This window comes from Panthera leo, chromosome A1, assembly GCF_018350215.1.
Source record: "Panthera leo isolate Ple1 chromosome A1, P.leo_Ple1_pat1.1, whole genome shotgun sequence".
NCBI lineage: Eukaryota > Metazoa > Chordata > Mammalia > Carnivora > Felidae > Panthera > Panthera leo.
In genome coordinates this window covers 189735977-189760016 of record NC_056679.1, presented here as the reverse complement: position 1 = coordinate 189760016, position 24040 = coordinate 189735977, and the positions used below count along the sequence as shown (strand labels likewise).

Here is a 24040-nt window from a genome sequence, read left to right as displayed (position 1 = left end):
TAAGTTCATGACCCATGTGGCTTCCCAGTTTGCCTCCAGCTATGTGTTTTATTGGCGAGATTACTTTGAGGACCAGCCCCTTCTGTATCCCCCAGGCTTTGATGGAAGAGTCATAGTGTATCCTAACAACCAGACCTTAAAGGACTACCTCAGTTGGCGGCAAGCAGATTGTAAGTGAAACCAAATAAACAGATGTAGTTAAACCACCAGTTCCATATATTAGAGGTGGTGATTTGATACAGGTTTGGCACATGTGTATTTTGTTTAGAATGCAGTATTTTGTATTTTTTTAATTAGTTGAAAACAATTGAAAAATTGGGAGATTCATGTAAATGTTCCCGATTTCCAGTTTTTTTGGGAAAAATTAGGAGACCTGGTAATACTAGGTCTACATTCCCACTTAGTATTAGATATTACCTATGTAGTGACTGCTGCCTTTATATATATATACACACACACACAGAAGCCAATGTGCCATAAACTGTACCATTCTCTCTTGTTCCCCATGGGTCACCTACTCTGCTTTATGCATTTATGTTCATGGTGGCCTCAGTGGGTGTTTGAATTGTGACTCCTGCCTTACACAACTATGATGACATGTTTGTGAGACTTACTTATTTGGTGTATCTTGATTTTCCCAGAAAAACTGGAAAAGAGCTAGGATTAATCTAAAATAACTTTGAAAGTATTCCTAAGTTTAATGTGTAAGTTAACCAGTTTATACACAGCATAAGTGAAATGAGAGAATAAAACTTTTAGGTAATAAGTTTGTTTATACTTGACCACTTCCCCCCCATCTTCCCAGTGTATGGTTCTGGGTAAATCACTAAATGTCTCCGAGATCTCTCTCCTTTCGAGGAGAGAGGTGGAGTTCTTTTTTTTTTTTTTTTTAATTTTTTTTTTTAATGTTTATTTTTTGAGACAGAGAGAGAGAGTTGGGGAGGGGCAGAGAGAGAAAGGGAGACACAGAATCTGAAGCAGGCTCCAGTCTCCGAGCTGTCAGCACAGAGCCCAATGTGGGGCTCGAACTCACAAGCTGTGAGACCTGAGCCGAAGTCAGATGCTTAACTGAGTGAATCACGCAGGTGCCCCAGAGAGGTGGAGTTCTACTGTTCTTTGAAACACGAGTGTTGCATAAAGATCATATCTGTATAAACAGTGCTACTCTTTTCTCCTCACAGGTCACGTCAATAATCTTTATAATACAGTTTTCTGGGCACTTGTACAACAGTCTGGACTAACACCAGTACAAGCCCAAGAGAGATTACAGGTATAAGGTCTTAACTGCATTAATACTCACCTGGGGTTGGTTTTCTGTACACTCTCCCATGCCATTTTGTATTCTTTTAAAGCTCTCTACTGCTTTGGTTTGAAAGGATATAAAGATCTTACTAGTAGCAGCTCTGCTACCTGCTTATTCTGTGACCCCAGATGAGTTACTGCTTCTCCCTGAGTCTTAGTGTCCTCAGCTAGAAAATGGAATTGGCGACACTGGCTCTACATTCCCACGTGGTAGTGCGTGGCTGGGGCTGCATATTGGTCGCCTTCTTTAGACAGGGCACATGCTCTTTTTCATCAGTCCCACTTGGCATCTTTATCATTGTCATTCCCTGCTGGGTGCGTGTATTGTTAAGAGTATAGGCTTTGGAAGTCAAATAATTGTACTCGGGGACTTCTATTTAATTTTATCCTCTCTGCCTTAGTTCTTTATAGGTAAGATGTAAGAAGTAACAGTTCCCACTGCATAGGTTTATTGTGAGAATTAAATGGCATGAAGCACAGAAACCATAATAAACACTGGCGTTCATCATTAGATGACCAGTGCTACTTGTGGGATGACTAACTGGAATGAGGTGATGTGTTGTTATGGCTCTTAATATAATGCCTGGCACATTATAATTACACAATACATGTTTGTCATTAACAGTAATGGTGAAGATTTAGAGATAGCAGTAATAATTGGCATATTGGTAGATCTATCCCGAGTTTGGAAGAGCTGAGTTTAGATTTTGATTCTTATAAGAATAAAAGCAGCTTTTGGCCTTAGGCAATTTATATAATCTTTCTAAGCTTCAGAGTTCTCTCTAAAATGGAGATGGTAATGAGGGTCAAATAAGATAACATACACTACGTAGTACAGAATAGTACTCTTTCCTGTCACCCCATCCCAGTTATGACTTTTGAAGCCAATTGTTTGCTATAGAAGACAGTTTTATGAATTTAGACATCTAAATAAGATTTAAACTGCTCTTAGAATTGAAATTCATTAGTATCTATAAGATACTTGGTAAAACCCTTCCACTTTTTTGTTTGTGGAAATTTAGATAGAGGGTGGAATGGATAGGTAGGGTGAGGGCAGAGAGCAGACATAAAAATCTTTTTATATCTTTTTTATTTTCTCAGGGAACTCTTGCAGCAGACAAGAATGAGATTTTGTTTTCTGAATTCAACATCAACTACAATAATGAGCCACTGATGTATAGGAAAGGGACTGTGTTGATATGGCAGAAGGTAATGCTGTTGTGTCCAAATTAAAATGGAGGTCAGAAAGAAGAGAGCCTGTGCCCATCCCAAACTTTGTGTCCCCTACCACATGTATAAGGATGTGACTCCATTGATTAACATGAATTAGATCTTTTTTAAATGAGATACTATATATTATTTTGGATGCTTTTTTTGTCAGTCAGTGCTACTAATTTTGTCAGTTTGTTAGTGATCTTTGTTGTCTGGAATTTCTCTTTATAAGCAGAATCACAGATTTTAGAATTACTTCATTTATTTTCCTGTGTCATAAGCTCTCCAAATCAAATAAAACCCCATAACAGAGTACACTGCAGACAGAAGGATTTTTGCATTCATATAACATTTAAAAAATACTTTCTTCCACACTGGGTAATATCATTAAGTGGTCCACCCGTCCCATGACAACTATAATATGAGGCATAGGGAAACATTGTATATGAGCGTTCTACCACTTGGAGAATGTTCTTGAGATTCCCTAGATATTCATACTTTAATATTCTGTACCTTTACCTAAATTCTTAATTTTACCAATATTTTCTCTCTGTGCCAGCTTCTGAGCATAATGACTTCTCTAAATTTATTTCCTTACATTTAGTTGTTTTTTTTTTAATGAATGTTTTCGGGTGTTAAGGGGTACCTTAAGAATTAGTCCTCCCCACTGGCAGCTTCAGCTTATTAGTATTTTAAAACCACATTTGCTCTTTAGCACAGACTTGGATACTTCTTCATGCAGATGAGAGAAGCAAAATAACAAAAACAAAAAACCTTTAATTCTATATTTATTTTTAATAAGGAACATGGAATTACTCCTTTGTTCCTAAGACCTCCTTTCAGAATGTAGCAACTTTTTAAAAGTTTTTAAACAAATTCATGTATGTTGAGATATGTATTTGTGTATCTACCTGACAAATATTTGTTGGAAGTATATAAGTCAACTTCCTGCATATCCCCCTCTACTCTCCCAAACTCAATTAACAGTGTTAATATTTTAACTTTTATCTGTAGGTGGGTGAAGTCACAACAAAAGAAGTCAAGCTGCCAGCAGAAATAGAAGGAAAAAAGATGGCGGTGACTCGGACCAGGATTAAGCCAGTGCCTTTATATTGCGATATTATTGGGGATGCTTTCTGGAAGGAACATCCAGAGATCCTAGATGAAGACAGCTGATCCTTTGCTTTTCAGTCCTGGCATGCTTAACCATGCAAGACCCCTAAGTTTCCTGGCAGCAGGTGGCCCTAGGATCCTTACTACCAAGAACAGTGTGCCAGGAATAACATGACTGATTGGAAAGGGACCAGGAAAAGAAGGGATGTATGGGGGTGGTTATCTTGTTCTGCTTTAAGTAGAACATTTTTTTTGCAGTATTGGAACATGGTTCCTTCTGTAGAAGTGCATTTAAAAAAAAAAAAAAAAATTGTGGTCCTATTTTTATAAAGCAAGAACTACTTTATGCTTTGCAGAATGAATCATTTTTACATTGTGGCATAAATCTTAAAAAACGTGTCCAGCTCTTTCCACCTATGGTAGATGATGAACCTAAACTTTACTCTCAGCCACCTGTTAACTACAGAATCCACTGACCTTTAAAGCCACCTTTCTTACCCGTGTACTTGACCTGGAGATAAGTAATGGGTTGATGGTTGCAGATGCCTCTGAATTCAGGAATTCCAGGGAGAATGAGCGCTTTGTGCCAGTTACCAAGTTGGCACCTTTGGCTGAACAAATGAGTAGTAGTTTGGATGTCTTTATATGAATATTCCATAGATTGATTTTGTGGAGTTGTCAGCATGATCGTCATCTTGCCAGGGGTATTTCCAAGGCCACTTTTACCTCTTTCTAAAAAGAAAAGGAATTATGTGTATACATGAAAGAAATAAAATGTGTGAGAATGAATGAACAAGAAGGGAGAAGCATTTACTCCATTTTTTCTAGATACTTCAGTTTTAAAAGTCCCCTTCCTATTGGATTCCTGAAAAGGATTCTCAGGTAGCCTCTATGTAATCAGAACACTGGCATTTGAATTAGCACTTCCCTTGGGGTCACAAGTGGCAGGTGTCAGAGGACACCTAATAGTTCCAGCTGCAGATGGGTCAGTTCCAGCTGCAGACGGGGGAGGAAAAGCGGAGGACAGCAGCAGTAATTTCGAGAACCACCACTAGCGAGGGGTCCCCCTCAAGTGGGGGTAGGTGGTGAGAGAACTCCCATTGCCTGCTGTCCTGGTTTCATATTTCAGAGGAAAATTATTTGGCTCTAGTAGGAATTAAGAGGCAGTCTACATTTTAGTGCCTGGTCTTGCATCGCAGACTTCACAGCCACGAAGAAAATGTATTTTTGAAGGCAACGGCTGGTCTCATCCTCCGCTAATTGATACTCCATCTGTTGGAATCATTTTTTTCCCTTCATGTACTCACTGCACAGGAAGAAATATGGTGCATGTTTGGTAATTGATAAAAATCTCTGAGAAAATAAAGGTTTCAACTCCCTTGGCCTACGTTTCCACTTATTTTTCTCATACAAATACAGTGTATGAATTCAACTTTTGTATATATGTCTTTACATAAGCCAGGATAAACATACCTTCATCACCGTGGTGGTTCACAGACTTCTACATACAAAAATTTACTTGGAATGCTTGTTTTACATTCTTCTTCCAGCACGCCTCGATGAAGATTTGAGGTTTGCTCATCTGATTTTTAACCCCAAAGGCCTCTGATGCCTATGGTGGGTGATCTGTGGCACTTTGGGCTGTAAGGCCGTCGGTATCCTGTGATAGGTCAAGTCAGGCAATAAGGTAATGTAGCTCTGGACTGGCGAATGTAACAATGGTACATGATAAGTGGACATTAAAGTACAAACTTTCAGGACAAAACCACCCAAAGAAATGTGATTTCTGTGGGTGTTATGTGATACAAAGGCTCAATTTTGTCATAAGACAGAGGGACAAGCATTTGTTGAATTAGCAGCAGTTTACAGCTTTGTTTTTTGTTCTCAGAAGTTTTGAGCAAAGGTATGTATGTTTCATACTCTTGCCATAACTTAACCTGTAGCGATGGTGTTTCTTTGTTGCCACACGTATTTGTTCCAGCATATATTTCACAGTTGTATGTTAATTTTTATTGTGTTCTCTAAGGTAAAGAATGCATTCTCTTGGGCTTTGCATAGCTTAAAGAAACGTTAAGACATACACAAAAAGAACTAGTATAGAATTAACACTAGTTGATAGTTTGGTAGGGAAGTGGCAATTAGGAAAGTGATTTGTGTGGCTTGTAGGTAACTGGAAACACCTTGGCTGTGCTGGATGAGAGGGTAATACCTGGCCTTCTGTGTAGACTATCACTTTATTTTATTTTTTGAATATTTTGAAAGAGCAAGCATGAGTGGGGGAGGTGTAGAGAGAAAATCCCAAGCAGGCTCTGTGCTAACAGCAGGACTTGGTCTCACTGTGAGATCATGACCTGAGTGGAAATCAAGATTTGACACTTAACCCACTGAGCCACCCAGGCACCCCTAGACTATCATTTAATAGCAAAAAGCAAAAATGTTTTTGCTGAACAGAAGCTATAAAAACTGAAGGTTGCTGGAGGGGTTTTGGGTGGGGGATGGGCTAAATGGGCAAGGGGCATGAAGGAGGACACTTGTTGGGATGAGCACTGGGTGTTATACATAAGTCATGACTCACTAAATTCTATTCCTGAAATCATTATTACACTATATGTTAACCAACTTGGATGTAAATTAAAAGTAATAAAATAAGTACAACTGGGTCTTGGAAATCTTCCATTTTCCTTTCCTCCAAGAGCTGGATCCTGGTTTCCTCCACTTGCCTAAGGGATGCTTAGAAAATCTATGATGTAATGAATTTTCTTTAATACTAAGGTCTCTCAGGTGTTAGTGTAAATTACTTTTTGCATAGGGTTTAGGAAATGGAGGACCGGGATCCATCCATCCTTCACAGCTTCGTTGTCCACTTAACCAGTACCAGCTAGGATAAAGCATTTATATGCTCTCTATGCAGTATCTCTTCATTCTTAGGACAATTCTGTGGGTTAGGTACTATTTCTATTACATTTCAGGTGAGAATGTAAAGACCCAAAGAAGCTAAATAATTTGAGTCCAGGTAGGCTAGCCCCCAGTAAAATTCAGCATGCAAAACGGGACTCTGATTGCCCTCTTCCAGCCTCTTCCCAACAGCTCAAGCTACGAGTATACTACAGTTCCAGAGAGCAGACAAACGCCTAGCGAAGCTTGTTAAAATGCTGGTTCCAGGATCCACCCCCGGGGAATCTGGAGTATTGACAAACATCCTAAGTGATAATGATATAAATGGGGAAACACTGCATTCAAGCAGATTAACCTGTTACCCGAGCGCCCAGGCGGAGGCCGGCTGCTCTGCGCCGAGAGCGGACAGATGCTGCCTCCCGGTGGCCGCGCCGGCGCAGTGCAACCCCAAGCCGCGGCTGCGCAGTGCCGCCCTCTGGCGGCCCCGCTCCTTCTTCCCATCGGCCTCGGCTTGCGGGCCTTTCAAACATGGAGGAGCGGGAGCGGGGGGCGAGGTCGGCTCGCGCCGGGAGCCCCGCGCGCCCGCCCAGCCCGCGGCTGGATGTCAGCTCTGACAGCTTCGACCCGCTGCTGGCCCTGTACGCGCCCCGCCTGCCGCCCATACCCTACCCAAACGCGCCCTGCTTCAACAACCTGGCCGAGTACGAGAGCTTCCTCAGGACCGGGGTCCGGGGCGGCGGGCGCGGGCGGGCGCGGGGCGCGGCCGCGGGCTCAGGGGTGCCCGCCGCCTCTGCCGGGCCCTCGGCTAGAACCCGTCGCCGCCTGGACGCCCCGGCCCCAGACCCCGAGCGCATCCAGCGCCTCCGTCGCCTCATGGTGGCCAAGGAGGAAGGGGACGGGGCCGCCGGGGCACGCCGGCGGGGTCCGGGTCGGAGCAGGAAGGCGCCGCGCAACGTGCTCACGCGAATGCCCTGTGAGTCCGGCGGGCGCGGGCAGGGCGGGGCGGGGGCCGCGGCCCAGGCCCGCTGCCCGGAAGGTGGCGGCCGAGGGGGCGTTTGCAGGGTGCTAGGGGCTTGGTGCGGGTCTGCGCGCCTGAGGGAGAGGGTCTTGATGAAGGTTGCAGAGATCATCCGCGGCCGTGAGGAGGTTCTCCTTGAATAATGTGGGGAAGGGGGGGCGTGGGGAAGGAAGGTCTTCTGGAGTACTGACGGGTGAGGGAGAGCCGTGGGGGCAGAGTGGGAAGGCTGTAGAGGTAACAAGGAGGGGCTCTAACGGGGTCCATGCGAGTGGCTGCAGAGGTGATGCGGAGCCCGCAACGAGGGGCTACGACCACGAGGGTGATGGGCGTCTGGAAAGGTGGTGGGGCCTGGAAAGCGGACATCGCCGGGAGGAGCTGCACGCCACAGCCAGAGGGGAGGGGCACAGCCAATTTTAAGGAAAGGAGAGTGGTTAGTGGGACTGGCGGTGACGGGATGGAGTGTCAGGAGATCTGTCCCTGCAGTTAGAACAGGGGACATAATTTCATAACCCCTGCACACTAAGTGACACTCCTCCTGGGGTCGTAGGAGAAGGGCTGTGCGGTCTTGAAACACGTATGTTCGCGTTCCCAAGTCACAAGTGCTGGAATGCAGCAGGCACCAGTGCCACTAAAATACAGACACTGTTTCACCGCCACCCTGCCAGGATGGGTGCAGGACTGGGTCTGTCAGGCTCCTGTTACCATATGCGCAAGTTATTTTAAGTTCTGAAGGTGTGAATGGCACAAGGGAATCTCTTGGAGCCTAATAGATCCTTGGAGATCTGTAAACAGCAAGGCTGCTAATGTGTGAGTTAGGTCTTCCACCAGTGGAATGAAAACAAGCCAGGGTTATGTCTCCTGTCATCTGGCAAGCAGTTCTCACATCTGCCGGGGAAGACAATGACCTAGTTAGCCATTCAAAGCATCTGTATCCTGATAGCTAAATTGTAACATTTTTAAATCACTGGCTTTGGAGTGGAAGGTTGTGTTAAGCAAGTTGTTTCATTCCTAGAAATGTGTTTGTAAAGAGAGAAACATTCTGAAAAGCTGTGTGCTGTTAGCTGGGTCTTGGTCAGATCATTTACTGTGACAGTGCTAAAGCATTCTTGGCCAAGCCAGGGTGCACCCCAGCCTGCTTCCCCAACGATAACACAAAGACAGAGTGTGCATGTAGCTAAAATAAGAGTAGCTGGGGACCTTGTTTTGCCACTATCAGATCTTTGAAATGCTCTCCAACTCTCAGATTGTAACATTTATTTCCGTTTTGCCAGTTGTGGCTTTGCTACTGATATTGTCAAAGAAAAGACATACTTCTGTATGGCGAGTGGTTTTGGCTTTACCTAGGGAGTACTCTGTTATATTAGTATGACAGAGCATGAAAACCAGCTTTGTTGGCTTTCCACAATTAAATATATGCCTGCAATCAAGATCTCAGAATGTGCCGTAGGCACTGAAAATTTTTATCACTCCACTGGAAACGGTTGGGTGTACATGATAGAGATGGGTAGACGTGACAAAGAACTGATGAGCTTCAGAAAGCAAGAAAAGTACAGAAGCGTGGGTAAGATTAAGTTTATTCAGAGTTCCTATAAAAGGTTGTCTTCAGGTCTTGAAGTTAATTTAAAGAAGGGCATGGTTAGGGATGACAGTAATTATTTAAAAGTTAGGCTAGGCTGTTGAAGTATAATTTGTATGCGGCAAAATTCACCATTTTAAAGTGAGTTTTGACAAATGTGTAGTCATGAAATCACCATCACAATAAAGATACAGAACAAATCCATCATCCCAAACAGTCCCTTTTTAAGCCAGGAGATAATTTTATTGTTGCTAATTATGGCTACAGTTATTTAGTGGGTGAGTGCTGTGCAGTTTGCGAAGCCCTGTAGATGCTTCGTATCTTACTTTACCCTTAGATACTACTTTTTAAGTGAGGCTTGTTGAGCATCACTGCTTGCCCAAGATTACATAGCTAGTTAGCTTGCAACTCGGTTTGTCCAACTCCAGGGCCAATGTGCCAGGGCCATCATGCTAATCTCAAGTGAGGGAACAGGGGAGTACATTCTCATGTTTCTCTGCTCACTTCTTTTGGTGGGTGGACAGTACCACATAAGTGAGGCAGACGGTGTGTGTCTAGAACAACGAGAACGGAATCTGGGTCCAGAGAAGGATGTATTAAAACACTTTGAAGACCAAAGAGTTTCTCTCTGACTTTGTTACGATAGATAGTGGGGACCATGGTGTATATTCTTAAGTAAACACTTTTAGGGCAATGTTTGTCATAGTTTAATTTCTAGTAGTAAAATGTATTTGGTGGGGGACGGTGTATAGACCACAGATGCAGGGGTTCGACTGCTGGCTTTTTTAGTTTTGAACACTAGCTTCTCCACTTTCTAGCTGTTTTACGGAGGCAAGTCACTTAAACTCTTTGGGGCCTCAGTTAGCTAATCCATTCAAAGCGTTTACCACAGTAGTACATGGGGAAATTCTCAGTGATTGTTAAATGTCCCTGTGATTGTTGTAGGTTGTTGTGGTGGTTATTGTTGTTTTAGGCTGTCATAATTAAAAGCTCCAGGGCAGGATGTATGTATAACCTACCCGAATTGGGTGTTGACTCAGCTGTTTACTACGTAAGTAACCTTGAAAAACTAATTCAAATGAACATTTCTGAGCCTCGTTTTCCTCATCTAGAAAGTAGGGCAAAATAATAGTGCCTAAGTGTTAAAGTTGTGAGGATTAAATAACATACATAACGTTAACCTTACCCCAGGGCCTGGCTCATAGGGAGTGCTCAGTAATTGGTGATGATGATGGCTAGGGAGGATGGGAGTGAGGGGACCTCGGAGGCTGTTGTAGTGAACCAACCATCCCATAAGACTCTGGGCTGTATTGGTTGTGGGAAGAGAAAGGAAAGGACAGGTCATACTTATTGAGAGTCCATTGTCTGAGCCTAGTGTGGCCACAAGTAGGGAGAAGAATAGAGTTTAAAATGACTGGGATTTAGGGGCGCCTGGGTGGCTCAGTCGGTTAAGCGTCCGACTTCACCTCAAGTCATGATCTCACAGCTTGTGGGTTCGAGCCCCTTGTCAGGCTCTGGGCTGACAGCTCAGAGCCTGGAGCCTGCTTCGGATTTTATGTCTCCCTCTCTCTCTCTCTGCCTCTCCCTAGCTCTCACTGTCTCTCTCTCAAAAATAAATAAACATTAAAAAAAAAAAAAAAAAAAAAAAACTTAAAAAAAATGACTGGGACTTAGAAGGTTGAGGCCTAAGAATAGTAGCAATGGAGAAGGAGATCTGGAAGAATAACTTCAAAGATAAGGCATATATATCTTTTTGTTGTATTAAATTTTAGAAGCTTGGTTCATATTTGGAGTTTGTTAGACTGCTGGAAAGAGATTCAGAGTGTGTGTTCCGATTCAGAATTTTTGCCTTGGTAGTTTGCTCTGATAGGTGGTGCTAGTGATGTATTTTTGATCACACAGGAGTGAAGTGCTCCCTGGAATTATACCTTATTAATAAATCTTTGGAAGAAAAAAAAAATCAAGGGAAGAGTACAGATATGAGAGTTGAAAGACCTGAGTTTGTCATTTGTTTAGCTAGAATAAGAAACTGTTGTTAAGATATGTGCTTGTCTTTTTTCTCTTATGTGGGGGTTCAGGGGTAAAAGTCATACCTCTCTATTTTTTTACAGGTTAGGAAAAGAGTGGTCTTTCCACTGTTTGTGGAAACACATATGGGGACGGGGGAAGCAGTGAATGTGTATAGGCAAAGAAACTAATCCAGGTTTCTAAAATATTGAATTATAGAGACTTATTCTCAAATGAATCTAGAAGTTAACTAGTCTAACCTCATTTTATAAATGAGGAAAGTCAGACTTGTAGAGAAAAAGTTACTCAAACATTCAAAGAATTTTAAAATATTGCTACAGGTAAGGTAGATGATGAAGGCCAGACCAAAACTCTCACATTCCTTTCCAAGAGCCTCTGTCTCTGCCACATTGCCTTCAACTGTGCCTTCTTGCTGAATCTTCAATCTGACATAAGCTCCTACTTCTCATTTGCTAGGTCACTTTCTTCAGAGTATTTTCTTTTATTAATTTATCATTGCCATGATGTATAAGCTGACCCATGAGTGAGGGATAAAGAGGTCAGGAGTAACCAGCTTAGTTATCCAAACTGAAGGGCAGGACTCTTGTTCTCTTTCATACTACTAGAAACAAAACAGAGATTTTGTGTTCACTATTGATGGCAAGAATCAATCTCCAAAGAATTATGCCTTGCAAACTTGGGAGGGAAAGACAAAGACTATGTGTGAGTGTGAGTGTAAGTGTGTGATTGGACATGTGGTTTTCTTTTGGGAGGTTTTATATATATCATATAGCCATCATATTGTGAAGGCTAAGTTAACATGAAGTAGTAAAAATAAAATTCATCCCTCTTCACAAGCCCTGAGAAAGAGAATCCATCATCATAAAGGCTGCAATTTATAGTCCCAGCATTCTTCCCATGAATCGTCATTCTCTTTTTACGTGATGCTTATCTGCAATGTCCTAAGAGCCTAATGCCCAGCAGGTACCTTTCTGTCAACAAGGCTTGGAATGAAACCAGGTCTCTTCCATCTAGTGTAAAGATGGTGTCCATTGGAACACTAGTGGCTCCAGAGAGCTTGTCCATGGAGTATCTCAGATGGGGGCCAAAAGTCCATTCTCTCGTTAGAGGACTGCACGTGTTTAAGGGCAGATGTGTTACATGGTTTGTTTCCTTTAAACATATGAACAAGATTTTCGGTTTTTTGAAGAGTCAAGCTGGATATGTGGTTCATGAGAATTATCTTTTAAAAAGTTGTCTTAACCAGGCACAGAACTGAGAAGAATTTTGCTGCTGATGTGTACATTTAATGTGGGTCCCCCCCCCCAAATGTTTTTAAATAATGGTGCATCTTAGAATCAATGATATCATAGAACATGGGATATACAATTAGTGAAACATTCGGGTGACAGCCATATGTATGTTTTATCCTCATCCTGGTGGAATCTTGTCTTACTTCAGTGTGTTGCCCGTACTAACCATGCTGCCCATTGGGCCTTCTCATTTCCATAGTGAGGTTGCCACTGCACCATGTTGCCTGGTGTTGCTGGAGATGGTTGGCTGGTCTTGGTTGCTAATTCTGAGAATGAAGGCAGATGTTTACATTATGCTGTCTGCTCTTGTCTTGTTTCAGTGCACGAAGGCAGCCCTCTGGGTGAGCTCCATCGTTGTATCCGGGAGGGGGTGAAAGTGAACGTTCACATTCGCACTTTCAAGGGTCTTCGTGGCGTCTGTACAGGCTTCCTCGTCGCATTTGACAAGTTCTGGAATATGGTAATTAAGCCTTTCTCAAAGGGCTGGAGAACTCCTAAGGATTAAATCTTTTATATGTCTAAATGACCTGAGTAATTTTATTTAGGAAAACCTATAAAATGACTTCCTAGAAGAACTAGAATTTTTGCATTCTCTTGATCAACAATAAAAAAAGTTCTTTTTATTGCTTCCTTTTCTTTAAGGCATTGGCTTTCAGCCGAGGCAATTAAAAAAAATTTTTTTAATGCTTATTTATTTTTGAGAGAGAGATAGTGTGAGTGGGGGAGGGGCAGAGAGAGGGGTACAGAGACCTGAAGTGGGCTCTGTGCTGACAGCAGAGAGCCCGACACAGGGCTTGAACCCACAAACCATGAGATCATGACCTGAGCCGAAGTCAGATGCTTAACCGACTGAGCCACCGAGGCGCCCCTCAAGCAGGGCAGTTTTGCTCTTCTTTCCCTCCTAGGGACATTTGGCACTGTCTGGGTACGTTTTTTTAATTGTCACAACCATGGCATGGAGTATTACTGGTATCTAATGGGTAGCAGCCAGGGTGCTGCAGCACATCCTACAATACAAAAAATAGCCCCCCAGCAGCAAACTATTCTCTGGTCCCAAATGTCATTTGTGCTTAAGGAATAATGATTTATTTTATCTGTTTAGTAATTCTATATCAATTTCCTACTAACCATTCTTTCATTCATTTCAAAACATTTATTGATTTTCCACTTTGGCTGGTACTTTACCACAGTGCTAGGTACAGAAATTTCAGAAAGGAACTTTCACTCTATAGCATTTGGGAAGATAGATAAAGATAGAGGGGAAGCAGACATACTAATAAGCAAGGCACTTTGCATGGTGTTTCCTTATGGAGTACATGCGCCCCCACACTCCTAGAGGCTTACTGTCTGTTTACCAGACATTCGTAGGAGGGAAGAGATAGATTATGGCACAATTATACTGTGAGACAAGCAATTAAAATAGGAACCACCAGGCTTTTCATATGGTCTTCTATCTCTAACTTTTCTTTTTCCTGTGTTTTATCTTCCTCCATGCATTCTCCTGGATGAGTATAATAGTTGCTGACTATTTATTACTTCCTATTTGCTGTACAGTATACTAAGGATTTATAATATAGTATCTCAGTGAACAAGGTCTGTTACTGTTCCATTTTACAAATGAAGAAATTGAGGCTAGAGATATTGAATGATTGGCCCAGATCACACTGTTAGTAAGTGGAAGTATTAGAACATTATCCCAGGTCTTTCTGACTCCTAACACCATCTTTTCAACCACTGTGGGATCAGAAGACCTGGATTTGAATCCTAGCTTTACCACTTGGTAGCTCTGTGACTCTGGGCAAGATGGTTTCTCTGAGGCCACTTTTGTTATCTCTAAAATGTAGGAAAAACTACTTTACTATTATAATTTCACCTTTGAAGGAAAAGTTTTTAAGAGAACATCTTTGATGACAGGCATGATAATAATACCATCAGCTTATATTTGTAGGGTGAGTCACACTTTTCAAACTGAATTCTCATACCTGAGCTCATTTGGCCCTACATAGCTGTCCTCTGAGGTCCATCTCTCAAAGACAGGAATTCCCCAACAGTTCTGTATGGAACCCTGGTTAATACCTGTTCATTGCTGTCGTAAGACCTAAATCTGATGAGGGAAAAGAAGCAGTAGAATAGTGTTTCTCAAAGTATGATCTAAGGGCATCCTACATCAGAATCATGGAATTTCTGGTTAAAACAGAAAATTCCTTGGCTTCATCCCAGACCTACTAAATCAGAATATCTAGGAAGTGGCCTTGGATTTCTATTTTAATAAGCCTCTTAGATACATATGCACACTGAAATTTAAAAACCTCTACCATGCATTTGTAAAGGCCCCTTACCATAGAAGAAACCTATCTTATATGGTGGTAGCAGCTTGGAAATCTTACTCAGAGGGCTCCAGGTATTACCGTTTTCTCCTGCCCAAGAGCTCAGTCACTTGTTAAGTTTAGTTCTGCTAAGTTAGATGTTTATTCTCCTTTTTATTTATTTTTTTAAAACTTATGTTCCACCTGTAGGAGGATTTTTTTTTAATTTTTTCTTCTTAACGTTTATTTATTATTGAGAGACAAAGAGAGACAGAGCATGAGCATGGGAGGGGCCACAGAATCTGAAGCAGGCTCCAGGCTCTGAGCTGTCAGCACAGAGCCCAATGCGGGCTTCAAACTCACAAATGGCGAGATCGTGACCTGAGCCAAAGTCAGACGCTCAACCGACTGAGCCACCCAAGCACCCCAGTGTTTATTCTTCTTTTTAAAATGTTTTTTCTAGAAGCTGTAAAAATAATATTTTTAATTCTGCCTTATCTTTTTTCCCTTTGGGCTGTTTCTCTAGGCACTTACCGATGTGGATGAGACCTACCGAAAACCTGTTCTAGGCAAAGCGTATGAACGGGATTCTTCATTGACTCTTACTAGGGTAGGCAGTTTACCCTGGCTTCCTGAGTACCCAGCATGCTTTCAATCTTAGACATTGAGATCACTGAGCCCGGTGACCAGGTTTTCTTGGGGGGAGAGCTCAGTTGCTGTCCACTCTGTATGCCTGGACCAGGGTCTTCATTAGTCTCTTCTCACGCATTCAGCTAATCACAAATGAGTCTGTGCTTCTGGCCTGCATGTTATTTGAGCAGCAAGTTACCTCTTATAAGCCTTAAAACTCTTTCCATTTTATACCACAGAAAAAAGCAGGTGCCTTTTCTCTTGACATATTTATTGATTTACCCGAATTATGGCTAAACACAGAAAAACTCACTGCTTTTTAAAAATTGCAAAGTAAGAAGTCCATAAAACCTAATTCATGAATATGTTGTTTTTTCTGTATATTCAAAGGAGGATGTTGACGGCTAAAGAGAAGACTGATATTTATCATTACTTTCCTTCTAGCTATTTGATCGCCTAAAACTTCAAGATTCCTCCAAAAAGGACGCAGATTCCAAGTCTGCAGTTGAAGATTCCACTCTGTCCAGATACTCCCAGACATCCACTTGGAAGGTAGCTTCGGTGTGGGGAAGAGGAGACACTGACCGGGGCTCACGCAGGCGTTCCCGCTCCGTCCCTTCTTCCCTGCAGGCGTCTGCAAGGGAGGAGTCCAGGTCAGAGATGTCAGGGAGGACTACACGGACAGAAGGGTCAAGTGCAGGAGGTACCTTTTCCAGGGCTACCACCCTTTCCAGGGGTCAGCCCCGTAAGAAAAAGCGAAAGCCCAAAGTGGATTACCAGCAGGTATTCACTCGACATATAAATCAGATTTTCATTCGAGGCGAGAATGTCCTGCTGGTTCATCTTGCACAGTGACCAGCTCGGCATCTCTTGAGCTTTGGTTCTTAAAAATAAAATGCATGAACCGCTGCTATGCTGTATCCTAGTATCCCAGTGAAACTCTGAGTTGGAATGATTCCCTCTGGTCCTGCATGTGCAGAGCATAGAGCCAGGCTTGGGCCCTCTGGAAGATGAGCTCCCTCAAGCGGACACAGGCCTTAGGAAGGTGGGGGTTTGCGTTAATATCAAGGCAAAAGCTGTACAGAGGAAATATGCATCCAGTTTGGTGTCATGGTTGACTTTAGACACTCAAACCAAATATCATATCTTCCATTTGAATTAGGAGTCATGGTATGAATTAAATTCATCCCACAGACACTATAAAGATGGGAATAAAAAAACACCTCAAAAAATGCTCTCATTTCTAAAAGTTAGTGCCCTGAGTACTTATGAATTTGATTCTAAGAGTAGTAACATAAATTGCCCTGTAGCCCTGCACCCACAACTTGTAACTGACCTTTGATTTTTGCTCTACACCATTCTCTCTCTTTATCAAGAAATGTAATTTATTACCTTTGAATATCTGCAAAACTAAGAAAGAAAGCCACTAACTTATGTAAACTTTGGATAGTTGGTATGCTTAGAGCAGCCAACAATGAATACTCTGTTGTTATCCCTCTCCTTAGTATGTAAAGGGATATGGGAATTCATCAGTCTTCCCCACTTACCAGAGGTAGCTTCTGAGAATGGCATGCCACATGGGACTATATGATGCTCATGAGGTGGTTTCTTGGCCTTTTCTCTCACTTGTGTGGCATGGTGTAGTGCATGTACCCACTGTATTGCCCTTCTGTATGTAGTGTGAACTGTCCTGTGAGCTTTATGGCAGGAGATTGTGACCTACGTATCTGGCTTCAAAGAGTTCTGCATGGACTCAGTAATACATATGCATCACATGGTTGGGAGCTTCCTTTCTGGGGAGGGCTGGCCCGTGTAGACTAACTTTCAGAATGATTTTTCCACGAAGTAGGAGTGATAGTTTTATTTCCTCATGTCACGCCAACGAGGTTCTTACAAAGTACAGTGGGTGGCATCTATAAGGAACACTTTACTTACTGCCTGGCTTGAGTAATGAGAACACTGTAGTACTCTCTAATACTTCTACTTGAATCATATTATATGCTTTTTCAATCACCAGTACAGAATAGGCTACATCTTGATGCAGACTGTTAGGCAATATTGATTTTTTGTTTTGTTAGTTTATATTTGGTTTTATTTTATATAACTTACATTCAAAGTGAGAATAAGAAGTAGCTAACTAGTTAAAATGCTTGAAAAAAAATTCCCTGCTGCATTTTTTGTGTAACTTAGATAAGCCTTCTGAGAAGCAGGGTGAATAATGTTTAGGGAGTTAGGGCACCTGGTCCTTCTGCTAGCTGGGCCACTGGGCCAATGAAAGGAGAGCAGACTTAACCCCTCTGTGCCTCAGTTTTTCCCATCAGACACCTACCTCACTGGGGCACTGAGACAGAGAATTTTAGGAAGGCATTTTAAAGTCTCTAAACATGTTTAAGTGCCATGAGTAATTTTTACTAACTATATTTCATAGCTCGATAAGAGTTCTATGTCTTATGAGCAAGGTAGGTGCTACATAAGAAAGTCATCTCTGTGGCTGTTGTAATTTTGAACTTGTCATCAGAAGGCAGTGATATCTTCAGGAACTATTTTCCATATTCCATTCCTTTCTCCTAAAGGACAATGGAAGTTCTCAGAAGAATATCCTCAGTAAAAGAAGAGTAACATTTCTTTGCTGCTTCCTCCACAAATGCCAGCCCCAATCCTTTTCTGATCATCAGAAAAAATTCCCCTGAACTTTTCAAGAGGTTTATGTGATAGTACCAAAGGGAGATGCACATCTAAAAATGACACATCCCCAAAGGGGAATTTGTGGAAGATGCTTCGTTTCATTTACTTGTTTTTATTTTAAGATGCATTTTAAATATACTCTTTAGAGCCAGATCAGATGCAGTAAGCATTTAGAGAGGTTCCGTGTTACAAAGTCAAGCAATTGTCTTTGGAATCTGCTAATCTAAATTATCTTCTAAATAGTATGTCTAATAAAATCTCAGTTCCCCAATTAATAGTTATCTTGTTTAATCATCAGGCACCCCTGCCTCTGCATCTTTACCAGTCTCTCCTGTTAGATGTCCTCATCTGTCTACCCTTCTGTCCTCAGCTAGAAGCTGCAATAGATACCAGGTTTTCCCAGTAAAGTAAAAGTTTGGTATCAAAAGGAATATATCACTTTGCATTCATTCTAGTGCCTGACTAAATCTAATGTGATTTGTTTTAAACACATGCTGAGTTTTCGTGTTTGTATATAATTTTCATATATCCAGATAAGGATTGGTTTACTGCTTTTCTGTCCAACATAATAATTCTGGCTCTGAAAATAATTTTAAATCCATGTGATCAGTCTAATGTGCCCATTGGCCCCCATTTATCGGTTCAGTTTTGGACAGTGATTCACATTTACTAAATGTGCTGTATTGTATAAAGCATGCCAGTGTTTTATAGGGAAGTCATTTTTTTTTAATTACTGCCTTTTCTTTATTATTGTAGAAATATTTCAAAAGGAAAACAAATTGGTCCTAAGAATGTATGTGCTGCTCAAAATATGTCATCATCTAGGACATTATAATAAGTTGCTATGAAAATAGCTGAAGTCTTCCTCAGGAGAAAGAAAGAAAAAGAGAAAGTAACAGCCAGAATGGTAGAGTTCTGGAGGCCCCCACAAACTTAACCGAAGGGTCCCTATGTTGCAGAAATGCAGCAAAATCTGGTTTCTAGTATTCTCCAGGGATTTGGGCTTAGGACAGTTGGTAGGAATAGTACTTATTTTTGAACGTCCAACTTAGGTTCTTCAAAGTAATCTCTAGACATGGGAATCCGTTCCGAAGACAGTTCATGGGACACACCTCTTCTCCAGAGCACCAGATTTGTTAGATAACAAGGCATCAAGCAATGGAACATGGGTTTCACACCCAGAACGATTTCATGTGCTGTTCTTCATACATAGAGGTGATTCTGTGGTTCTACAACCAGGAGAACGTACGTTTTAGGTTGTTGGTGCTAGTACTTGGGAAGCGTTTATGCTTCATTTCAGAGACTGTCTTATGATGGTGGGTCATTTGTGTGATGGTTAGCCAGTGTTAGCAGTGTCTAAGACAGGTGGCTTTAGACCATTTGGTACCTTGCTGTCTGTGCATGGTGCATATCAAGTTAGAAAGCCTAGAAACCATTAGCATTAAAGTCTAGGTGCATCAGAATCCTTGGTTTGAGCTGTTACTGGATCAGAAGGGACTTGATTTATCCTTGTGGTAAAAAGTCCAGGAGTACCTTAAGAGGTTGTGAAGACATGAACTATGGGCTGTCTTTACTCCTCAGAAGCCTCACAGAAATCTAGTTATACCACTTTACCCCTTGAGAGAAAAACAGAAACCTAACTTGATGCAGAGGAGTTTTTTGGATTTCTTTTTGCACTATCCTCATAGCTGCTGACATGGGCAAAATCATGAAATAGAATTGATTCTGTAAATTTTCTCTAATTTTTGCCTTTAGGAATAATTAAAATTATTCAAAGACAGCTGTCTGTCACTGGTGCTGCCCCAAAACTTTCCCATCTTTTATGTATTTTTTATGAATGAAATAGTTGCTGTGGGAAGTCCAAGGTTCACGTAAGAGTATCATGGCATAAATATAATGGTTTAGCAACTGTTTTAATTTTTCTTTTCCTGTGCCAGATATAGAATACAGTCAATCCCTTTCCAGTAGCTTCTGTTCATCAGCCTATGTTTTCCTGGGCAGTAACTCCCAGAAGGCTTTTCTTAGTGATTATAAAGGAAGAAAATCTTATCTGGGCTTATGTTGCAAAGGTGGGTGGTCTGTCACTACTTTCTGGCAAATTGAGTTGATGGATTTTATATAAGCCTTTGGGATGCCTGTCACAATTTCCTGGGCTCTGAGGAAGGGTTGCGCCTTTTTTACTTTCAGTGTTTTGAGTATTTTTCAAATGTTTGTAAGTTCTCTTGCGCCCCTCTAATAAAAATGAAAGCTATCTGTCAAGGAATGGCTTTGCATGGTTCAGAGATCTAGGGGAAAAGAAATAAGTACACCTGAGACCTTCAGTTGGTCTTTTATTTATTTAGAATAAAAAGTAGTTTGATAAGCTACCAGAGTTAGTGTTGCTTTAAAAACACTCTCTGAAAAGATGGCAACTGTCCCTCAGGAAAGCTATAAAAGCTATTCCCAATACATTGCAATTGCTTTTGATTTTTACTCCTTTGGAGCAAATGTCTGATGTTATGTCTGATGTTATGTTTTTAGAGCTGTGGGGGAAAAATGTCTAAACAATTTTAGGGGGTATTATTTAAATGATTATCTGGCTGAATTATGTGTGAGCTAGGTTCTAGGGCAGCTGTCCAGTTCTTTTTCTGTTGTCCTGACACTAACACAGATAGCAAGCGATGTCTTGAAAAGTGATCTGCTTATTTCATACTGACATCTAAAGACATTAGCCTTCTGTTTGGCAACCCTGGGGATACCCCTCTGCACCGTGACTTATTAATGTGTTTTTTAGGCAAGGCTAAACCTGGTGACCCTCTGTATTTATAGTTTCACTATTCATATATAAGCTGCTAAAAGAAAAACCATAACTTCTCATCTTGTCTTGAAATTACTCCTAAGTGTGAAGTTCACCTAAATTCTTCATGTTTATGGAGGATTGCTGCTAGTAACGTCAGTTTGCAGTGTTCTTCTGTAGGTATGTGTCACATGGGAGTCTGGAAACTGTAATAAATATGATTGTGTTAATGTACTGACTGCTTTGTCTCTGCTGATTTTGAGGGGCGGTGGAGGGGAGGAGGCAGGGGAGTCTATTACCAGGTGATGATACTGACCTAGAAAGTGAAAGCATCCCAAGCCATCTCATTGTTGTAACCTTGTGCCTTTTCTTCACCAAAGCACACATATCTACATCAACTATCCTTGAGGTGGCTTTGGTCTTCCATTTGGTTTATTAGAAGTTCATGCTTAGAAAAGGAACTTGGCCCACATTGTGAATTGTCTCTTCTAAGCCCCAAGTGCTGGTAATTTCCCTGTGAATTTTTTTTTTTTTTTTTTTTTTTTTTACTTTTAATGTGATTATAAATTTTATTTAAATTTTAAATGAGGGAAATACATGTTTATGAGTGTTTTAAAATTTAAAGCTAATGTTACTTTTAAAAATATCCTAAAAACATAATAATGAATGTCATGAATTGGCTAAAATGTTAGTGTGTAAATATAATTTAGTTTATAAAAGCAGCATCACTTACACCTATTTTCTACATTATCTGCTTTATTTTTTCATCTTTAGTTTTTTTTTTTTTGTTTTTTTTTTTTTTTTTTTTTAAATATGGAACGCTTCACGAATTTGCGTGTCATCCTTGCGCAGGGGCCATGCTAATCTTCTCTGTATCGTTCCAATTTTAGTATATGTGCTGCCGAAGCGAGCACCCTGTGAATTTATTCTACCTAATAGCTCACTGGCATTACCCCCTCTCTTCATGATCTGCTGAGATCACCCCTCACTCTGCTCCCTTGGGTTTTACCACATTTGATTAATTGATCCTTACATGGTTCCAGAAATATTTGAATTTGCCACCAGCTTCCCTCTGTGCATGTACAGGAAGTTGAACTGCCCAAAGATTTGTGACATTGATTACTTGAGCTCTGTTTGCTTCAGAACTGAGTCGCCTGTAAGAGAGACAGACAAAAAATCACACGGATGCTTACAGAGGGAAACCTCAAGTTAACTGTTAAGACCCGATTCCCCACTTTCAAAGAATATATTGAGCTGGGTTTAGCCAACATGCAAGAAATTTCTAACCACTTTAGTGGTGGAAAAGGAGGCAAGATCTCTATGCTCCAGTTCAACCCCTTGCTTATTTGTTTTGTATCTCAAAGACTTCTGATTAAGCAAGAATATCATCATTAATCAAAATAAAGGCAGAGGAGTCAGCTGGTCTGTACATTTAAAATGTACAGTGACTGTTACATATTAGCAGGGGGTTGGAGGCCAGTGGAATGAGATATATCTATTATCTTTCCCTAAGCTTCCTGGATTCTAGTGGCAAGGACAAAAAAGTTTATTGCCCAACCACATTCTTCTCTGAGCAGAAGTGAAGCACTTTTCAGTCTGTTCAGTTGCCACTAGGTGGCAGTGGGTTAAAGAGAACTGCTTAACCAGAGGCCCTAGAAGGACTTGAGTCTCCAGATCTCCAGTCACTGCTACAATTCATTGTTAAATGCTCCAGTCTGAACAGAGATAATCAAGGAGAAACAAGCTATGATCAACCCAAGTGGCAATATAAACGTTTCTTCCCAATATCGAATGTGCCTAATTTGAAGCCTAGACAACCTGACTGATGGCAACCAGCCAGTGAATGTGCTTGGAGAGGAGTAGCAAACGGAGACATTGCCCAGCGTCCACTGTTTCAGGGACTCTATCACTGTTCTCACGTCATGGGTTTCCTTGTTTCTTCTCAGAGTATGGTCAACCCCACCCAGACTCTTCCCAGCTGCTGGCTAAGGATTACCCCAGGGAAACTATCTTGAGGCCCCTATTTCTCAGCACTTGTCTCACTTTTGGAAACAATTCAGTTCTACCCAGTGTTGATGCCTGAGAGCCCGCTTGTAAGAAAGGTTACAGCTGTCTCGTGATTCCATGACCAGAATTGAGTCTCCATCCCAAGACCAAGCAAATTTGCTCCTGAGTCAAAGGAAAATTTATAATAAACACAGAAAAGTCTGTTGTTATAGGCTGGACTCTGGGGGCAGATGGGGTGGGTGGGCAGTGGTAGTCAGTCAAGGCCTTCCAAAGACCTTCTCCCCTCTACCTCAAGAAATAGTTTCTCAGCAGCCTATAGTGAAGAGGAATACAGAATGTGAAATAATAAATAGATAAGTCCTCCAAATGAATAACTACAGATAAGATTATAATAAAAAGCTTTATCTCATGCCTTTTTGCACAATGGCAACTTGCACCACATTTCACTCAGTCATGCTATGTGAAGGGGCAGAGGACAGATCAGGCAATAAAGAAATACTGTCATTTTTTAAGCATTTCAGCCCTGTACCAAACATACATGCAATACTTTATTCGAATACAACCACCATGAGCGAAAGATTTTATCCCTCTTCTGTATGTGAGGGAACTAAAAGTAACTTGCCAATATCTCTCTGCTAATCAATGGCAAATTTGGGAAATTATCTAGATCTGACTGACTCTCAAGTTTATTATTAGCCAGCTATACCTCAAAAATACTAAATTTATCAGGCATTGACCAGGAAACTGACCAGAAACCAGAGAGCTGAGTTAAAATGTGGTTTGGTTATCTGCTTCAGGCATCTCTAGTGCCTTCTGATTCATACTGTTCTTTAGCTGGAAGTGGATCTGCGCACAGGGTTTCATGGCTTCCAAAGAAGATAAAGGTGGTGAGCCCCCCAGGGCAGTAGGTCCACTGTGGCTCTGGGAATAGTGGCTGTCAAGTGAGCCCCAGGAAGTATTTCATCGACCAGTACGTTTGGCCCTGGAAGGGTTATTGATCCAATAGTCTTGTTAAAAAGCAGATGGAGTGGGGCGCCTGGGTGGCTCAGTCGGTTAAGCGGCCGACTTCGGCTCAGGTCATGATCTCGCGGTCCGTGAGTTCGAGCCCCGCGTCGGGCTCTGTGCTGACAGCTTAGAGCCTGGAGCCTGTTTCAGATTCTGTATCTCCCTCTCTCTGACCCTCCCCCGTTCATGCTTTGT

At 41.6% G+C, this 24040-nt stretch overlaps 2 protein-coding genes and 1 non-coding gene across 12 annotated transcripts in view; 2 read left to right on the top strand and 1 right to left on the bottom strand.

Moving 5' to 3' along the window:
- Positions 1-5010, top strand: part of THG1L (tRNA-histidine guanylyltransferase 1 like) — a 29542-nt gene extending 24532 nt beyond the window's left edge. For 8 of the 10 annotated variants that reach the window (XM_042948294.1, XM_042948300.1, XM_042948291.1 and 5 more), the window contains 4 exons: positions 1-170; positions 1182-1270; positions 2404-2511; positions 3529-5010. In XM_042948294.1, coding sequence (XP_042804228.1) covers positions 1-170; positions 1182-1270; positions 2404-2511; positions 3529-3690 — 529 coding nt within the window. In that variant the 3' untranslated portion in view covers positions 3691-5010. The remainder of the gene's footprint in view (positions 171-1181; positions 1271-2403; positions 2512-3528) is intronic. The other 2 variants (XM_042948324.1, XM_042948320.1) reach the window with 2 other exon arrangements.
- Positions 5011-7050: 2040 nt separating this feature from the next.
- LSM11 (LSM11, U7 small nuclear RNA associated) lies at positions 7051-21067 on the top strand. Its single transcript, XM_042948271.1, has 4 exons — positions 7051-7495; positions 12757-12896; positions 15269-15352; positions 15817-21067. Exons 1-4 carry the CDS (start codon positions 7051-7053, stop codon positions 16225-16227), a joined length of 1080 nt encoding a protein of 359 aa, XP_042804205.1. The 3' UTR covers positions 16228-21067.
- Positions 21068-21640: 573 nt separating this feature from the next.
- On the bottom strand, positions 21641-21747 carry LOC122202401. Its single transcript, XR_006194643.1, has one exon. It is a non-coding gene; the product is annotated as a U6 spliceosomal RNA (small nuclear RNA).
- Positions 21748-24040: the final 2293 nt, after the last annotated feature.

Coding starts and splice junctions, on each gene's coding strand:
- LSM11 (XM_042948271.1), top strand. CDS start 7,051: ATGGAGGAGCGGGAGCGGGGGGCGAGGTCGGCTCGCGCCGGGAGCCCC. Junction 7,496..12,756: donor CGTGCTCACGCGAATGCCCT/GTGAGTCCGGCG, acceptor GTCTTGTTTCAG/TGCACGAAGGCAGCCCTCTG. Junction 15,353..15,816: donor CTTCATTGACTCTTACTAGG/GTAGGCAGTTTA, acceptor CTTTCCTTCTAG/CTATTTGATCGCCTAAAACT.